The sequence below is a fragment of the Melanotaenia boesemani genome, chromosome 3 (genome assembly GCF_017639745.1).
Source record: "Melanotaenia boesemani isolate fMelBoe1 chromosome 3, fMelBoe1.pri, whole genome shotgun sequence".
Lineage (NCBI taxonomy): Eukaryota > Metazoa > Chordata > Actinopteri > Atheriniformes > Melanotaeniidae > Melanotaenia > Melanotaenia boesemani.
Window position 1 is genome coordinate 37,425,618 of NC_055684.1, and position 18,218 is coordinate 37,443,835.

Below are 18,218 nucleotides of genomic sequence, written 5' to 3' on the forward strand. Positions count from 1 at the left end.
CACCACCATATGATCAACACGCTGAAAGCCAGTTTGGAGACTGTTCATCAGCACATACACTAAGCATACAAATAACCTTAATTTCCTTCCTTTTTGTTCGTTCTGGTCAAATTCACACCTCCATTGGAGCAATAAAAAGAAGCGTTAACATTAAGTCTGAAACTGCAAAACTCATTTGTCTCTTCTTTGTTTTGCTTTTAACACAAGTAAGCTGTTTGGTAAATGGTGTCAAGTTCAGGTCGAGGTGTGACTAGGCAAACGTGCTTACACAGAGAGAGAAGTCAGCGTTTCCCATAACTCCATATATGAAGTATGTAGTCAGTCCAGTCCTGAGAGGGACTCAGCTTAACATTCAGCAAATGACATCTTAATAATAAAGGTTATCTGCTTGTGCGCGTGTCTTGGGGAATTCACCTGGTTGACGTCACACGTTCAGTCCTCTACGCTGCTCCTAAAGAGCAGCTGTACAACCTGTCTAGCAGACTCAGACAGAGGTTGCACGCGCAGCAGCCCGCTCGAGCACTTCCTTAAAACTCATTTAAGACTTTAAAGCCAGGAAAGACCGTGGTTTTAATTACTTCACTCGATACCGCCTCGCGCAGTTCAACAAAAAAGAGGTAAGTTACAGTTTTATGTAAAGCGGCTAAAAGTTTTTGGCTTTGGGGAAAACTTGATCTCGGTGTTTGACAGAGAGGAAAACACGCTTTGCTTGGCTGCTGTCATGTGGGTGTTGGAAGTCGCCTGTTTGTTGCTTTGTTTTAGGGAAGCGAAGCTTCGCATCAGCAGAGCGACTGTCTGGGTTCAGGAACGAGTCTCGCTCGCGCCGGTTTGGGTTCTGTAGCTACAATAAGTCAAGCCATGTGTCACTGTTACAGGTGTATGACACGAAACCTCAAATTATCTGAGGAACTGTTGTCTCCCATGTCATCGGAATCTTTTTCAGTGACTAAGTTAAGAAAGCCATAATAAACCCTTAATATAATTGAATTTCCCTTTGGGATTAATAAAGTATTTTTCATTCATTCATTCATTAATAATAATTTTAAAAAGGCTTCATGATAGCACATCGTGTTAGTTTAGTTGCCTAAAACAGGGGGCTGGCATCTATTGGAATCACTATTTCTTATATAAAGGAACTTGTATGTCCTTGATTTTTAATGCATATTATAGAACAACCCAATTTTTTTACTGGGTGCATATAGTTAATACTTTAAGTAATAATGAAAATTTGGTAATAAAGATGATGAACAGCAGCTTCTTATGAGTCACTGTGGTTTCACTTGGACTGAAGACGGTTTGTGTTCTTCATATCTGAGACTAAAGTCCATTAACCTGAGATATCAGAGGTCCTCCTCCCTCATAGAATCCAGATCTTAGAGTAAAAACTGCATTCATTGTTCCCTCAAGCATGTATATGCCTTATTATGATACAAATACTTGTTCTGAATGTGTCATATATATCAAAGCTCCACTTGACTAAGAAACGGTGAGCTATGGTTCCAGGGTTGTGCAGTCATGTCCATGTGAGGATTACCTGTTGTGTGCTGATGTCGCTTGGCCCTCTGAATCCACAGGAGCTCAGGAGCTGCATGAAACATGTTACCTTGTTTTGAAATTTTCCTTCTACTGCTTACAAAAGTCTTGTGACACACACCCACACCATTCTGAGTTTGAGGCAGGAGTCTTTTGTGGAGGCAGCACAGCTCTGCACAGGTAACATTATCTGTCTACATCTACCTGAAGTTACTGGAGTGTCAATATTGGCTCGTGGCATCATGAATTGCTCGGAGGGTGCAGTAGAGACATCTGCTCAGCGACGAGCTGCCCATGCAGTACTCATATTATGGTAGCACAACACACAGAGTACAAACTCTAAATACTGTTGAGGTGATATTACTTGTGTGGAGTAGCGTGTTAGCACTATGTCATGATGCTTTACTGGTGTTGTTGATCATTCCCAGTGCTTAAAAGTACAAGCCACATTCACCCATGTCCACATGTTTTTTTTTATATTTCTTTTTTGTTTCTTTAAGTGAGTGTATAGCCCTCCAATACACACAGTAACATAATGATGAATGCAGTGTGGGATTCAGTATTTTTCCAGTGAACGCTTTGACTTTAGGGACAGGGATTGAACCGCCAACCTTTGAAATTTGTTTTGCTCTGTCTCATGAGCCATAGCTGTCACATATCTTGTTATTACACTCTGCCCTGATGCGTTAATATAGTTGTTTTCTATGTAATTTAATGCAGTAAAAGAACCTGATGTGACATGTAAAATGTGCCTGAAGAGACGTTGCATTTCTAATACGTAAAACAGTCTCACTAAAATGATTTGGCTTCTGATTCAAATGACACGTTTGATTCTGTGATTACCTTTTTTTAATTAAGTTGTTTTGCTATAAGCATTACCTAAAAATGCAGAAGAGAAATTTGCTTTTCAGGTATTTGTAAATCAGTTTGGATCATTGCATGCCCTTCAGCTCTTGCCAGTGCCCGTCCCCCCCACCCTCCACCCTCCACCCTCCACACACACACACACACACACACATTCACAACCTGCAGTCCTGCTTGGCTCTCTTTTCTTGGATGCTGCTCTCTTCGCTTTAACTAAGCCTTTGTGAACTGTGAGCGAGGCAGAAATGGACACCGCTTTTAATGCATGTGGAGAGAACATTGACACTCAGTCTCTCACACAGTGGCAGGATTCTTTCCATGCTGGTACAGCAGGTTTGACCATGTGCCAAAGAGCCCAGTGGTTCCCAGAAAGAAGCCAGAGGTGATTTAGGGACTTTATGAATTTGTATTCCTGAGATACATTTCTCAACAATGAACATCGAGCTCTGTTGGTCACTTTTCTCCACACAGTCTCAGAATAACCTGATCAGTTTGTGTGCTTAATGTAAGAGAGGGAGCATTTGGACGGTGTGTTTAGATATTAACCTTGGTTAGCAAAGAAAGGCAAGCTTTGATTCCTTCATGCCAGTTTCCGTGGAAATTCATTAAAGGCTTCTTTGTTCGGGGTTATTAGCATGTGTGTGTGTGTGCGCGCGCGTGTGCATAAGTACACTTGCATGCTTTTGGGACAGTTTTAAAAGCAACAAGAGTACACAGCACAGAGCCACCACGAAACTTTTGTGGATTAATGAAAGATGTTTTCTATTTTAGATTTAATATTTCTCCTTTTAAAATTTGATTTAGTCTCTTTAAACGTGCAAAGATTGCTCATATTTCCACAATTTCAGATCATACACTTTATATTTTAACCCTTTTGTTAAGTGTAGATCTCCATATCACATTTAACCAACAATTTCAGTTGAGCTAAAGGTGTTTTTACTTGATAGTTAAAAAGTGTTGATTATGATGTTGATTGTTTATAGTGACTATATTCACTGATAAAACTGGTTTGTTTAAAAAGTAAATAGGTTAATCTGGTATTGCAAAAACAAAACAAATCTATTAATTCTAGCATATATCAGCTCTAGGGCTGGGTGATATGACCTCAGATCAATATCACAATTACAATTAATTTAGGAATTGTTTTTTATTTTTAGTTTTCATAGCTAACTGAAAGTTTTGTTGCAAATATTTCACAAAAGAAAAGTAGATAATGCTTTTATTATAAGTGAAAGGAAGCACATGCAGTTAATAAATATTTTAAAATACATTTATATTTAAATAATTGACATGAGCAAGATTACATCGATTATTAGTGCTTAATGTTGGTTTTGATTCATTTTGATGAATTGCCCAGTCCTAATCAGTCCTGTGTTGAATAGTTAGTTGGCCCGTCATTCGATTAGGAAATTAGAGGTTTCTTGTTAGTTGATATAATGAAGTCGTTTTTTAAGCCAAAATATAAAATTGGAGTATCACATCGATCTTTGTTGTCCAGGACTGCTTGATTTCCAGTGTGGAGAGATTTATTATTTTTTTTTTTTTTATTTGTTTTACTTTCTTAAATTGCAGATTTATGGTGCAATACACACACCAAGCTAAAAGCTTTTGGAGCGACTCTGGCCATGCTCATTCAGGTTCAAAATACTTGTGTAAAGTATTTGATCAGCTGTTGTTTAGTGTGCTAAGCTCAGGTCCCTTTAGGCAGTCTGTCTGTGATTGTTTGATGAGAATCTCTTTTTCATCAGCCATGAGTCACTTGTTGACAGGATGGTCCCTTTGAAGTAATTACAAAAAGAACATAAACTGGAAGAACTGGTTTGGGATGCATGTGTGTTGCAATCATAGGAAAATTTTTGTGGTTATTTAATATGGTGCATATTTCTTAATGTAAATGCAGTGTACACATGCCTCAAGATGGCATCATCTGAGCCAGCAACATCTAAAGCTGACCTTCTCTAACAGTGACTGGTATCAATTCAGTTCAGCTTTATTTGTATAGCACCACTTCACAACGTCATCTCAGGGCTTTACAGGCAAATCCATTCGAGCCAGTTTATAATAAATGCTAAATGTACTTATATAGCGCCTTTCCAGTCAACTTGACCACTCAAAGCGCTTTACACTACATATCACACTCACGCCCATTCACACACACTCACACCCCGATAGGCACATCGGGAGGCAACGTGACACATCGGTATGTAGTCAGGGAAAGCCTGGAGTCGTCCCACTGACCTTCCGGTTGGAAAACGACTGCTCTTCCCCCTGAGATACAGCCGCCCATTTGTAGCTTACTTAAGGAAAACGAACAGATTGCAGATTGACTTTGATCCAATCCCCCACCGTCAGCATGCAAGAGGTGACAGAGGAAAGGAAAAACCCGGCTCAGGGCTGGGAGGTATTTTAGCTCACTGCTGCCTTTTAGTAATATCATTTAATAATTTTATTTATTTTCAAATATATTTCTATGTATTATATGACATTTTTAGAACTTTTCACCTCCTACCTTTGTGTTCCTTCTTTCAGGACAGTTTTTATTAAGATTGAGTTCTGTCACTGAGGAAGACCTTATTACCCACTTACTGTACACACATTTCCCCCCAAGATTTGTAGGTAAAGACAAGCAAATAAGCTTCTGCAGAAAACCTGTCAAGTGAATAATTCAGGGAACGTGGAATCTTTTTTATCTTGAAGACATTTTCAGTATTTTTTCTTTCCACGTGAGACGTTTTGGCCTGTTGCAGCAGGAAACGTGCAGATGTTAGTAACTTTGTTCTATTTAGGTGTCGCTTATATCATAAGAGTGAACAATAGCATGCACAGTGTCAGAGCCCTGAAAACAAAACATTTAGGAAGGATTTTGATTTATTTTTAAATTTGTGACCATTTCAGATTTCTTGGTGATGAGTCAGCAGAAGTGAAATCTGACTATCAAAGCCTAATAATCCTTTTGTCTGCAGAAATATCGATGTGTTATTAGAGGGAAAACACAGGTGAAATAGACAGTACTGTATTTAAGTGAGGCACTTTAAGGGTCCTAATATTGTTGATGCTGGCTCACTTGAACTGGTGCACAGTCAGTGCGTTTAGGGTGTTGCTGCTGCTGCATTATTGTTCCGGTAGCACAAGTACAACTACATTGACTTGTGATAATTGTCTGGGACCCAGGGCGTATCGAAGAGAGGCATTTTCATACCAAACATCACTTACCTGACAGGTCGGAATAAGTACATGAATCATTGTACTGCTAAAACACTGTAGAATAAATACATTTATAAAACAAAAATCATCACTTTTGCTGTAGAAAGTCAGAATTACTTCTACTTAAAAACAGGTGGCAGAATCTAAGATGACAGTATCTTGAAACATTCAGTGCTCTGACTATTGTTTAAGTTCTTATTCTCTGTAATGACGTGACCTGTTCAGATCTCCTGATAAGTTAGACACAGAGCGGCTCCCCAGCCTGTTAGACCTGCTTGATCAGTGCTTTCTCTAAGGAATATCTCCAGTAATTCAATGCCTTCAAACCCTCTGGGCTGTTTGTGGCAGTTCACTGAGCATGAAAGCCTGTCTTTTATATAACATACATTTCATTCTCTATTATTGTGTAGCATTTAATAAAAACACTGTCGCAGAAAAGTTTTTATTTGTTTTCATGTGATCGTTATATAGCCAGATTTCTTAAGCTGAAACTGGGTCAACAAATTTCTGACTGTCAAACCATAACATGGTAAAAATATGGAAACTATGGCAATGTTTTGTTTCCTTGTGGTAATGATTAATCTGTCCTCTGTGACTGCATTGATAAAAACCATTCACTGACAATGGTTTTTAGTTTTACAAGTCTTCCTGGGCCCATTAGTGATTTTCACCACAGAGGCATGTCTGGGTTTTCATGCAGTTCTGCATGAGGCCCCAAAGCTAACAACTACTGTATTTGCTTTGTCAGCCTGTCCCCGTGCGCAAACATTTCCCAGGACATCTGATTCTTTTTCTTGTTTCCTTCTCCCAACTTAAAAGAATAAGAAAAAATAATGTAATCAACAAAAATATGGCACATTAATTATAGCAGCTGCTTTTCACAAGCGTTCTTGTGTGTGACACACAAGTTCTTTTTCCTGTCAAGTAAAGTGGCATTTAACGCCGCAACCGCGTTATGTACATCTTGGAATTTTTTCTGCATACTGTGGCCATTTCCAGTCAGCATGGAATTTTGGAATTTCTTTGTTCTGTGCAAAGTTACAACAGATAACACACACTGGAATCCAGGTGAGCTTCGCTGTACTTTTACTGGTCCTCAGTCTGTTTAGTAAAAGCTCCTTGAGGACATGCGCATTAACACCATCTGCCCTGCTGGTAGGTTATTTATTTGCTGCTGAATTTAGTGAGAGTAATAATCTGGTCCTCCTGGCCTGCCCTCCAGTGGGTAATCAGTTTTTTTCTTTTCCTCTCACTTGCCCTTTTCCTCTACCCACCCCTTCCCCAATTGCATGCACTCATTTTTTCCACTCTCTCTGGGGAAACAAGGCTCTCTTTTCTATGTAAAGTCTATGTTTGTGTACACAGGAGAATGAATGAGTGTCTGAGACTGGAAATGGACTTTAACCATATATATTTTATGTATGCTTCCACATGTATTAGTGGGCATGACTCTTTGATTATGTGACTATGTATACATGTATGGGAAGTATTATAGGATGTCAAATAACTTTTAGAGCAATCACTTATTTAGGAGTCTTCAGATCAACATCTCCCTGATAATGTCGCAAAATAAGAATCTAAGAATTCAGTGTGCTTCAGACTTGTGTGCTGTATTGTATAAGCAGGCTAATGATTACCACTGGATTATTAAAGCAGTAGTTAATTCAGCTTTCAATATAATGTGCAACGTGTTGAGGGCCACTGAAATGCCACTGTTACTCACTACCTCACACATACCAAGAATATCTAGAATATAAACTGGCTTCTGTAGGAAATCACTGCCTATTATCAGTACAGATCCTGAAAAGAAGTCCATTGATACCTTTCATTTACAACACATGGCAATTATATAATTTCAGTATCTGCACGTATTGATTAACATGAGTATTTTCCCTTCAATGTTAAAACTCCTGCACTAAGAAAATATTCAGCCTAATGTTTCCCCTCACCTCCGTGAACTGAAATAGGATTTTGTTCCAGTCAGAGCTTAAAATAGCATCTAGTTTAGCTTTTGTTGGCTGGACAGCATGCTTCTTGTATTGTATCCCATTCTGGTTCAGTCACTTGAAACCTCTCAAACATGGTGAGAAACTGCATGAACATAAGCAAACTTGATCCATTTATGAGTGATGACTTGGTTAAAAACAAGAAGTTTCCATGTCACACCTATTCATCACTCAACATACAGAGTCAGACGTGACACTTGTGCTTAGAGAGCAGTGGAATGGTTAGACGTCTGAAGTTACAATGAAAAGCTGCAGGTGTGACACCCCTCTGCAAGGTTAGTTTGACTGAGGATCTGAAACTTCGAAACGAGTTACAGAGAGAGGACTAGCTTGTGCAGCTCGTGGTAAAAGGTAAAATTATGGATCTCAAATTGTTTTTATGCTACAAGCTGCAGTTACCCATTCTTCCTCGCACACACTTGTACAACATGGATTTGTCTAAACACACTGTTGTACACACCAGAAATAAAGTGCGCTTTACTCTGAGGAAGTCAGAGATCAAACCACTGCCCTTCTGAGTGGCAGATGACCCTCTTCCTCCTGAGCTGCAGCTGGCTTATTCCTGTAGTCTTCAAGACACATTGACCATTTTTTTAAAATATTGGTAAAAATAAGAGCAAAGTCAACAATTTACAATACAAGTTGAAGGTTGAAATTCTCAAATATTTGGTCAGCTGTGTGCCTAGTTTCTGCATAGCCTAGAAAATCTTGTTTTTTAAACAAAGTCTCAAGTCTGTGCAGGTTTAAAAAGAGCACAAAAAGTGCCATTTAGAAATTCTTGGATGAATTCTGCAGGGTTTAGTTGCTGTTCTGGGATTTATGATGCAGGCTAAAGTGCTTTGGGTTATGCACAAAGAATCTGGGACTGTTTTGGTGTGAAACATTCCTGATAAAAGATAATTAAGCATTAGAACAGTTTCTATTTGACATGAGGGTAGACTGGCTGCATTTTCACTCAACAGAATTTCACAATTTTTGTTGCAATGCCCCTTTAAGAAAAATGTCTCTAATGATAGTATGTTCCTGTTAGAGGACATTGTGTTCTTTAGCACAAAACACAAATGGAAATGAAAATATTGTGAAGCAGCATGTTAAACATTAAGCAGTTTGCCTTGAGACAGTGCCCAAAATAAATGAACACTGCCTGGCTTTGTGGTGTTTTCTTGGGTTGAAAAGGACAATTAGTTCAGTGGTTCCCAGGCAGAGTTATGAAAAGGGTGGTGCAGCAGGGTTAAATAAAACGTATAGTTTTTACACTGCTTATCCACTGCATGGACAAATTTATGAAGTACCAATGAGCAAACAATGAATCAACAACAGAGATTTCAACTACCAAAAAAAATTGAGAAAAAATTGAGGCGGCATGAAACTCCACATAACATATTGTGTCCAGATACAATAAAGAGACCTGATACTAGTTCAGATTGTTGGGCAAACAGTGATGGTGGAAAGAGTTTGTTGCCCACAAGGTTTGAGAGGAAGTGTGCAAAAACACACAGAAAGCTCTGGAGCTGTTGGGTCTGGGTGAAGTATGGTGGTTGCTTCTCTTGCAAAGTTTTTTTTGTGTTTAAGTACTTTTGTAATTAAATGTAGAATATTGATTTGTGTTTGTTTAAAATCTGAAGATGAATGCATCCCAGTACTACAGAATGCAAAAAGAGGATGGATATCTTTTTAAGAATGAAAGTTTGTCAGTTCTTTTTTTTTCTTTCTAATTTGTTCATTTGGACTTTCTTGTTCCCTTATTTGATTCATCTGACTCTTGTGTCTTTTTTCCCTCTTTACTGGTGGGTAGTTTCCAAACTTATGCATTCAGCTGGAAACTTCTACTTCCTCTGTCATTGACATCTGAGGGTGCTGTTTGCTGTAGATGCTCTTCCTGCTTCTTTTAAGTAAAGAACTTGAGCAAGGCAAATACAAGAATATGTATGTGGGAAACTGTGTGTGTCTTTGTCCTAACTGTCAGTCTGTGTTTTTCCAGGAGGCCTGGGTGAGTGGTCGCCATGGCACCCTTCCTTCGTATCGCCCTCATTACTTATGACACAGGTGCTCTCCCGTCTCTGACTAACCCTCCCATCTGTGCCATCAAGATGAAGGAGTTTGTCAGTACTGGTATGTACAGATGTATATGTGTACATTTATAGTTTTCATATAGATAGCAGAAGAACAGTCACCATCTTTCCACTCTTGTGCTGCGACATTCCTGTAAAAGATTTTTTTTCCTCATTGATGATCCTATTTTCTCTCACAGAACGAGGGAAGACCTTGGTTCAAAGAAAGCCCACCATGTATCCCTCTTGGAAGTCCACTTTTGATGCTCACATCCATGAGGGGCGTGTCCTTGAATTGGTTCTTATGCAGAGCACAGAGGAGCCATTGGCCAAGGCCACTATAGGTGTGTGTGTGCTCGCAGAACGCTGCAAGAACTCCAAAACCAATGGCCGTGCAGAGTTCTGGGTTGACCTGCATCCTTCAGGGAGGGTTCAGATGGCGGCGCAGTTTTTCTTGGAGGACAGTGATGCAGGTACATCTTATATAATAAAATGCCTGATATTAAATAGGAAAAAATAAAATTCTGTTCTTCCAGAGCAGAACATCAATATTTACTGCTATTAATGTGTAACTGTAAATTTGGTTTGTTTAAATTATACTTATTTATCTGGAATATCCTCCATGTAAATGTACAACCGTCATCAGATTCTAATATTTCCATATGTGACAATACCTTTTTCATGTGAGCATTTAGTTCCAAATAAGTGGCAAGAACACTCTTGCTTTTGTGAAATACTTAGTTTTAAATTTGGACTTGAAGCATTCTCAGTACAAAGTAATAAAACAAAAAATGTTTTTGCAAAAGTTATCAAAATGGAAGTTACCTGACTGGGAATCAAACCCAGGCTGCAGCGGTGAGAGCACCGAATCCTAACCACTAGACCACCAGGGAGTCATATACTGCTGGGGATGGTACTCTTGGAAGGGCTGCTAGAATGGCCCCCCTCCTTCCTTTATCCCTTTCCACTTGTTTTCACTCTCATGTCAGCTCTTCTCTGTCAGTGTGGTTGTGTGTTGCCCTCTACTGGCAGAAATGCCTCCTCACCACGGTCTCCATCTCCCTGGGTTTGCTATTCACATCCACAACTTAACAAGTTCATTACTGTATGTTTGCATGTAGATTGTGGAGTTAACACTCTCTGGACCAGCTGTCCATCTTTTAACTGTCTGCCTGCTGGTCTTACCTGTCAGCTGACTTCAGGTGTGGCTGTGTGGTCTATAAAAGTCTTTAAATTATGTGTTGATTTAGTGATGTACTTTCCTCTGATACAATATCCTAAAAGTTTCATAAGGTTTTGGGTTTAGACAAAAATTTGCAGTCGATGAGGTCTGTTTTATCTTTCACTCGATAAGTTTTAGATCCCTACTTTAGTTTAACTTCATATTAAATCCAGTGATGGGGTGTTACATTCACGGACCAGCTCAGTAGTTCAGACGGTGCGTCTGATGTGTATCTGTCCTGCTGATAAACCAGTGATGGGGGTTTCTCTGTGGGTGTGGCAGAATTTGGGATCACCATTATGAAAGACTCCCATGCACCATCAGCTCACTCCTACTCACTCTACAGGTTTCCTGAAAAGCAGCCTGGGATATTTTTAGGCATGTGTGAATAGCTCTAATCAAAGTCTACCTTCCCTGTCTGTCTTTTTATTTTCCTCCCTCCCACTTCCTTAGCCCAGCTTACCAAAGCACTGCCCGAGCATATAAATGCAATCATAGAATGACAGATAGGAAATTAGTTTATCTCCCTCGCCACTTCACTCCCCCTACTTTTCACCATCTATCAGTCTTCTCTTTAAGGTGACTCCTTTTTTGTTAGTCTCTATAGCCACAGCCAGCCGTCCTCCCATCCATTCTCCTACTCTCCGATCTCTTATGCAGTTTCTTTCTTCTTTGTTTGCTGCTCTCACGCTTCATTTCTGGTCTTCTCAGATTGACTTTTGGCTCCTGCTCTTTTGACATGCAATTCATCCAGGAGGGGTTGTTTCAGTGTTAAGCCTCCATTTAACACCAGCGCATGAGTTTTGTTCCTCTCCTTCATCATGTTTCTTTTACTTAAAGACTGATTAGTCATGATGCCTATGTGAGGAGGAAAAAAAGGGGGGGGGGGGTAGCACTTTCAGATATATATCAAAGTGATATATCTCTCACTCACACAGAGTTAAAGATATATCAGTGTGAATGTGTATTAAACATGCTCTGGTGTGTAGATTGGAATAGAAATATTATTTAATTTGTAACTTGATCTTTTCCCTTAGCGGCATGTAAACAGTCGGTGAAGTCTGTTCCTGAAGATGGCACGATGACTCTCAACAGGAGGAGAGGCGCTATCAAGCAGCCAAGAGTTCATGTCATTAAGGACCATGAGTTCACTGCCACCTTCTTCGGCCAGCCGACATTCTGCTCTGTCTGCAAAGAATTCCTCTGGTAAGATGCTAAAGTCCAGCCTGTATTGCATGGCAGCTGTCACTCTAATGCCTCCATTTTTATTTAGAATGCCAAATATTTTAGCTTTCAGTGTGTTTTTTTAGGTTAGATATAAGGCTGCTCTGGGGATTACCTACCAAGAGGAAGCTAATATGTATCACTGCTTGTTTCCCAGCAACAGTGCTGTTTATTAATAAACAATTGTAGGAATATCATTCTGAGAATGAAACACAAGGAAAATCCCACAAGACTTTCATGTCCTCTTCCAACTGTGGAAGCAGAACCAATTGGTGTGACATGCTCCTTCCAACCCCCAAAACTACAGTATTTATCTATCCCTTTAAGGATGGGCAGGAGGAAATCTGATGTCGAAGCCAGTGCATAAGAGTGTGACTCAAAGCCACTTATCAGCAGTATTCTAACTGCCTAGTGTTTATTATTACAGACTAACATATTATTTTTACATGACATGCGTTATGGAAGCTGCTGCATAAAATGGAAGTATTATGTCGAAATTTATTTCAATGCCAACAAAAATACATCACTGTTTTCAGCAAAATTACACTATAAAAATCACTGAGGGTGTCTCACTCCAATCCAGTGTCTGCAGAAGAGCCTTTCTTTGTGTTTGTCATGGGGCATAAAATATAATCATTAATCTCTTTTTTTTCCTTTTTTTCTCACATAGGGGGCTCAACAAACAAGGTTACAAATGCAGACGTGAGTGTTTGTTTTTGTTGTTGTTTATTTTGAACACAGTCAGTATTTGCACATTTGTAATTTAAGATTATCTCCACGTCACAGCTAACACAACATCTCACTGTTAATTTCTCAAAGAATGCAATGCAGCTATCCACAAGAAATGCATCGAAAAAATCATTGGCAGGTGCACTGGAACCGCTGCCAACAGTCGTGACACTATGGTGAGCAAGGTTAACGTTTTCCAGCAGTGATAGAAAATGTCAGCCTTGGATTTGGCCTTGACGATGAATTCTGTTTGCTTTTATAAATGCTGGCTACTGTTACCTTTTTTTCTCTAGCTGTGGTTTAAGAATGGTTATGTTTGCCCTCTGGTATTTTATGATTTATAAAGTTATTCTGCTATTAAATTCATGATGAATGTAATCAGTGAAGACGTGTCCTCAAGTGCTGCCAGTCCAATTAGACTTTCACCTTCCTTTAGAAAAGCAGCTGAAACCTCAATTCTGTGGGTGTAATGGAGGCCTGTGTGTTTGTAGTTCCAGAAGGAGCGCTTCAAGATTGATATGCCACATCGCTTCAAACTATACAACTACAAAAGCCCCACATTCTGCGACCACTGTGGCAGTCTGCTATGGGGTCTCTACAGGCAGGGCCTTAAATGTGAAGGTGAAGCCACTCAGTTCTTTGTTTCTTACCTGAACTACATCAAATGTTATGTTTGTTTGCCTTTCTTCTGCCACCTATATTTTACTCCTTTTGATGTATTCTCCATCTCTGCTTCATTCCGCTGACTAGATTGTGGGATGAACGTCCACAGTTACTGCCAGAAAAAAGTGGCCAATCTGTGTGGAATCAACCAGAAAGTACTGGCAGAGGCTCTGTCTCAAGTCTCCCAGGTTTGTACAGTACTTGGGTTTATGTGTCTTTTTTCTTTTTACTTTTAATAATTGTGGATATCAAATTGGTTTCATTAAACTCCCCCACTAGAAATGCCTGAAGAAGACTGACAACTCCGGAGCAGATGACGTTGGGATTTATCAAGAACTCCAGAAACCAGCGACAGATACTAATGGTAAGATACGCTATAATTTTCTCTTCTTAATTTAGTCCTAGACCTGGTTGCTGACATGTTTTGATTTTTTCCCTATTATTGTTTTAGCTGTTTTTATTACTGTAGTACTCTGAGATTTGTTTTTAATATAAAGTGTGTTATAAATAATAATAATAATAATAATAATAATAATGATAATAATAATAATAATAATAATAATGATAATAATAATAATAATAATAATAATAATAATATCAGTGGCTGTAGAAGTAAGCTTTTGAATTTTAGTAGTTTTGTATCAGATTTGACCTCCTTTTTGTTGTCACTGATAATTTTTCTTCATTGGTTTCCATTGTCTTAAATTTCTTATCCTCTGTTCTGTGAGTTTGCATGAAGATTTGCATGCAGGTTTGCATATTCATTTACTCAAAGAGTGCAAATGTTTGTTTGCAGCTGGGAGCGACAGCAAGCGCGTGAGCCCTGCCCCAGCTGCTGTTACAGTTCCCCGAGTACGTCTCACCCTCAGCCATCTGGTCTTCCTGAAGGTGCTGGGCAAGGGCAGCTTCGGCAAGGTAAACCCTGTGGTCTTCACCTTTTAATCACTTTTTCTCAATTTAACTTGGACTTAAAAATTAAATTTCCACATGTGGACGAATACAGCCATCAAAGCAACATTTTCATGTGATGGATTCTGACAGCACTGTACGATTTGTTTGCTATCTTTTTCATCAAAGTGTGGTATATAACCTTCTCAAACTACATTTTAAATTGCACAGCAGCTGTAGTTTGCCCCAGTGTTTTATCATCTAGATAATGAGTCACCAGATCATTATTACGCTGCCGCCATCTAGCTCTAACATAACTCCCAACACACAGCTGTTGGGGCATATGACAATTTTTAGATAAGAAACAAGCAAACTTGTTCATCTGTCCCTATAGATGCTTAGTAGCCTTCAGCAAGAACGTTGTTACTTGGGGGGAAACTTTTTATCAGAGCTGCACAGCACTGAGATCCGTCAAAGTGCATCTCAGTGCAAAGCCAACATTGCTCACGTTGAGTTTGCAAGGACATACCTGGATGTTGTATAATCACAGTATTTCTAACATGTCCAGGTGCTGCTGGCGGAGTTGAAGGGACAGGGTCAGTATTTTGCTGTGAAGGCTCTGAAGAAGGATGTAGTTCTCATGGACGATGATGTTGAGTGCACCATGGTGGAGAAGAGAGTCCTGGCTCTTGCTTGGAAGAACCCCTTCCTTACTCACCTCTACGCCACATTCCAGTCTAAAGTAAGCACACGCCTACTGCTCATCTCTGCTTGTAAAATATACCAGAGCAGCATGTGTCATTTGAGTCTCACGGTGAGCTGACACTAATGTGTTGTTTGCACAGGAGCACCTCTTGTTTGTAATGGAGTATCTGAATGGAGGCGACTTGATGTTTCACATTCAAGATAAAGGCCGCTTCGATCTCAACAGAGCCACGTAAGGACACTGCAGCTCAATGAGAAGAGCAGTTGTTTTCTACATAGCATATGTAACATTTACTGGTCATCATAATAAAACTGTTTTATTTATTAACTTAGATTTTATGCAGCTGAGATAGTAGTTGGACTGCAGTTCCTCCACTCAAATGGAATTGTGTACAGGTAAGAGCCAACAGTTACTCTGCGCTACTGTCTGCAATGCCTCTGCTCAACCTCCTACTACAACATGTTAGACTGGACATTAATCTTATTTCACGCTACCTCACTGCAAATAAAATGCATTGCATCAAAAAAATTGACATTGATTGTATTTGTCTCTCTCTGTAGAGATTTGAAGCTGGACAATGTGATGCTGGACAAGGATGGACACATAAAAATAGCAGACTTTGGCATGTGTAAAGAGAATATCTCTCCAGAAAACAGGGCCACCACATTTTGTGGGACACCAGACTACATTGCACCAGAGGTTGGTTTCAAGGCCTGGTGGATGTAGCTTTTTTTTTTTTTTTTTTTTTTTTAAAAAGCCTTCACCATACATTCCTTTTCTTTTTTCCACCATGCTTGAATTTGCTTGTGTGCATCCTGGTGTTGGGAGGCATGACAGCATCTAACTATAACACAAATGCATTCTCACTCAGTTCTCCATGTAAACCCAGACCAGCAGGATGCATCTGAATGGCAGGTATACATGTTCTTCTTGCACATCAGTGATCTTTATTAATTGTTTCTCATCTCAGATCCTGCTTGGACAAAAGTACACATTCTCAGTGGACTGGTGGTCTTTTGGTGTGCTGGTGTACGAGATGCTGATTGGTCAGTCACCATTCCAAGGTGATGACGAGGATGAGTTGTTTGACTCCATCAGGTCAGATGTTCCTTACTACCCTCAATGGATCACCAAGGAGTCCAAGAGTCTGCTTGAACAGGTCAATAATTGGACTTTTTAGATGCACTAATGCAGGTCAATGTGTTGCAGGGACTTTCTTGTGTTGTTCTTGTAATTAAATTAGTTGTTTGCCATCACTTTTTCAGTTGTTTGAGCGAGAGCCCAGCCGCAGGTTGGGCGTGTCAGGGGACATCCGTGCACACGCCTTCTTTAAAACCATCAACTGGCCATTACTGGAAAAGAGACAAGTGGATCCCCCTTTTAAGCCCAAAGTGGTAAGAGCAACACTATTTTCCTACTATACGGCACCAGTAATGCATTTGATTAAATTTAATTGCATGCATATTGGATGCTGATTACTTCAATACTTTGAGCTAACTGAATTTCCTGACCTGCCACCCACAGAAATCACCCAGTGACTGCAGCAACTTTGATCGTGAGTTCCTGAATGAGAAGGCGCGCCTCTCCCATGGCGACAAAAATCTGATAGACTCTATGGACCAGAATGCGTTTGCTGGTTTTTCCTTTGTCAACCCCAAACTGGAGAATGTGATAAGCAAATAAAAAAAATGGCATGGCCAGAATCACAGTTTTAGCCCAGCACTCTAAAAAAATGTTTCTTTTTTTTTTATTTGTATTCTTCTTTTATTTTGTATTTAGTCTAGGATCAACCAGACTTAAGCTTGACTATGACTTGTAAAGTCCCTCTGTTAGAGAATGAAGGAAATTATACCAAGATATTTTCGGGCATCTAAAACTAGAATCCTGTCTCAGCTGTGAGAATATAAACCTTCAGAAAAGTCAGGGAGTGTCATTGTTGTTGATTCTTGGGGACTGTCAATGATGCATTCAGGATTTCTTTTTAAACTTTATAAAATTCTTATGATTACACTTTGGATCTATATGAATAATTCAGTGGGCTATATCATGAAATTTGAATTCACAGGCACAAGTGTGACGCTTTCATTTAGTCACAGTACTGTATACACCTGGCATAGCGTACATAAGCCAAACAAGTTCAGAACTTACATTTGGTGTGTGCTCTGTCAGGTGTAGGTGTGTGCTCTGTCAGGTGTAGGTGTGTGCTCCTTCAGGTGTAGGTGTGTTTACACCTGGACATGCTGCAGCCAGTAATATTAATTTGTTGATGAATCCTGATATGATTCAGCTCTTATAAAAAAAAAGCACTGTACTAAAAATGTGGAGTAAATTGAAATTCTTCTGTAAATTATAACTTTCACTTAAGTTGCATTCCACCCTGTTGTAAATTTTAAGATTTTTTTGATGATATATTTTAATTGCTTTTTTTGTGCACCACTGATGTCAAACATTCTGTACATTAAGCTAAAGCATAGTTTAATCAATCATTCAGTTTGCTTAAATTTATTCTGTGGACTATTGAAAGAGCGGGAAAGAGTATCAGCATGTGTGTGTGGAACACCTGAATATGCTAAAGGATGTTCTATTTTTCATAAGGGTAAGGGGCATTTCTCTGTAAGAACAGATCTTTAATATATGTTACATGTTTGTATATAAGACTTTAATATAGGAATTTTAAGATAAGTTAATAGAGCTGTATACAAAAAAAGGTATGTTACTGTTAGCTAAGAGTTGCGGGTGTATTTTTTCCTTTTTTTTTTTACTTGTCTTTTACATTTGATTCAGAATAAATCTACTTTAAACTCATAATTAAATGTGGCAAACTTTTATTTTCTCATTCTCTTATTAATATTTGAGCGCGCGCTGCGTAAAGACGTGGCCAAATCCCACTAAAATTTTGCCAGGACGGAAGATACTTTACTGGAACCTAGCGGTCACGTGCTTGAACTGCACCCCCAATCTTCTGGAAAGGATGGTTTTATTGCGTAGCTCATGCCTTTGTAGTGACCTGTGCTCGTCCTCTGTCCTGTTTCACTGTCAGCTGAAGGATGCAGACCGAGAAGAACCTGCACTGACAGACAAACCCGTTTTGGTTGTTAAAATATTTACCAGCATGAAAACATGCAACA

The 18,218-nt window shown here is 39.3% G+C and overlaps 1 protein-coding gene across 1 annotated transcript; it reads left to right on the forward strand.

The window, feature by feature from the left end:
* The first annotated feature begins 460 nt into the window (after window positions 1–460).
* On the forward strand, window positions 461–17,447 carry LOC121637296 (protein kinase C delta type-like). The gene is made up of 17 exons (XM_041981350.1): window positions 461–617; window positions 9,589–9,719; window positions 9,859–10,131; window positions 11,918–12,086; window positions 12,775–12,806; window positions 12,924–13,009; window positions 13,325–13,454; window positions 13,584–13,684; window positions 13,776–13,860; window positions 14,293–14,411; window positions 14,953–15,126; window positions 15,230–15,321; window positions 15,423–15,485; window positions 15,651–15,789; window positions 16,061–16,249; window positions 16,356–16,484; window positions 16,615–17,447. The coding sequence occupies exons 2-17, from the start codon at window positions 9,611–9,613 to the stop codon at window positions 16,771–16,773; spliced, it is 2,049 nt and encodes a 682-aa protein (XP_041837284.1). The 5' UTR covers window positions 461–617; window positions 9,589–9,610; the 3' UTR covers window positions 16,774–17,447.
* The last annotated feature ends 771 nt before the right edge of the window (window positions 17,448–18,218 follow it).

Bases quoted from the DNA above. Each gene is read 5' to 3' on its own strand.
- LOC121637296 (XM_041981350.1), top strand. From the start codon at position 9,611: ATGGCACCCTTCCTTCGTATCGCCCTCATTACTTATGACACAGGTGCT. The intron at 13,861-14,292 runs GTAAGATACGCT...GTTTGTTTGCAG, and splicing joins ACCAGCGACAGATACTAATG to CTGGGAGCGACAGCAAGCGC. The intron at 15,790-16,060 runs GTTGGTTTCAAG...TTCTCATCTCAG, and splicing joins CAGACTACATTGCACCAGAG to ATCCTGCTTGGACAAAAGTA.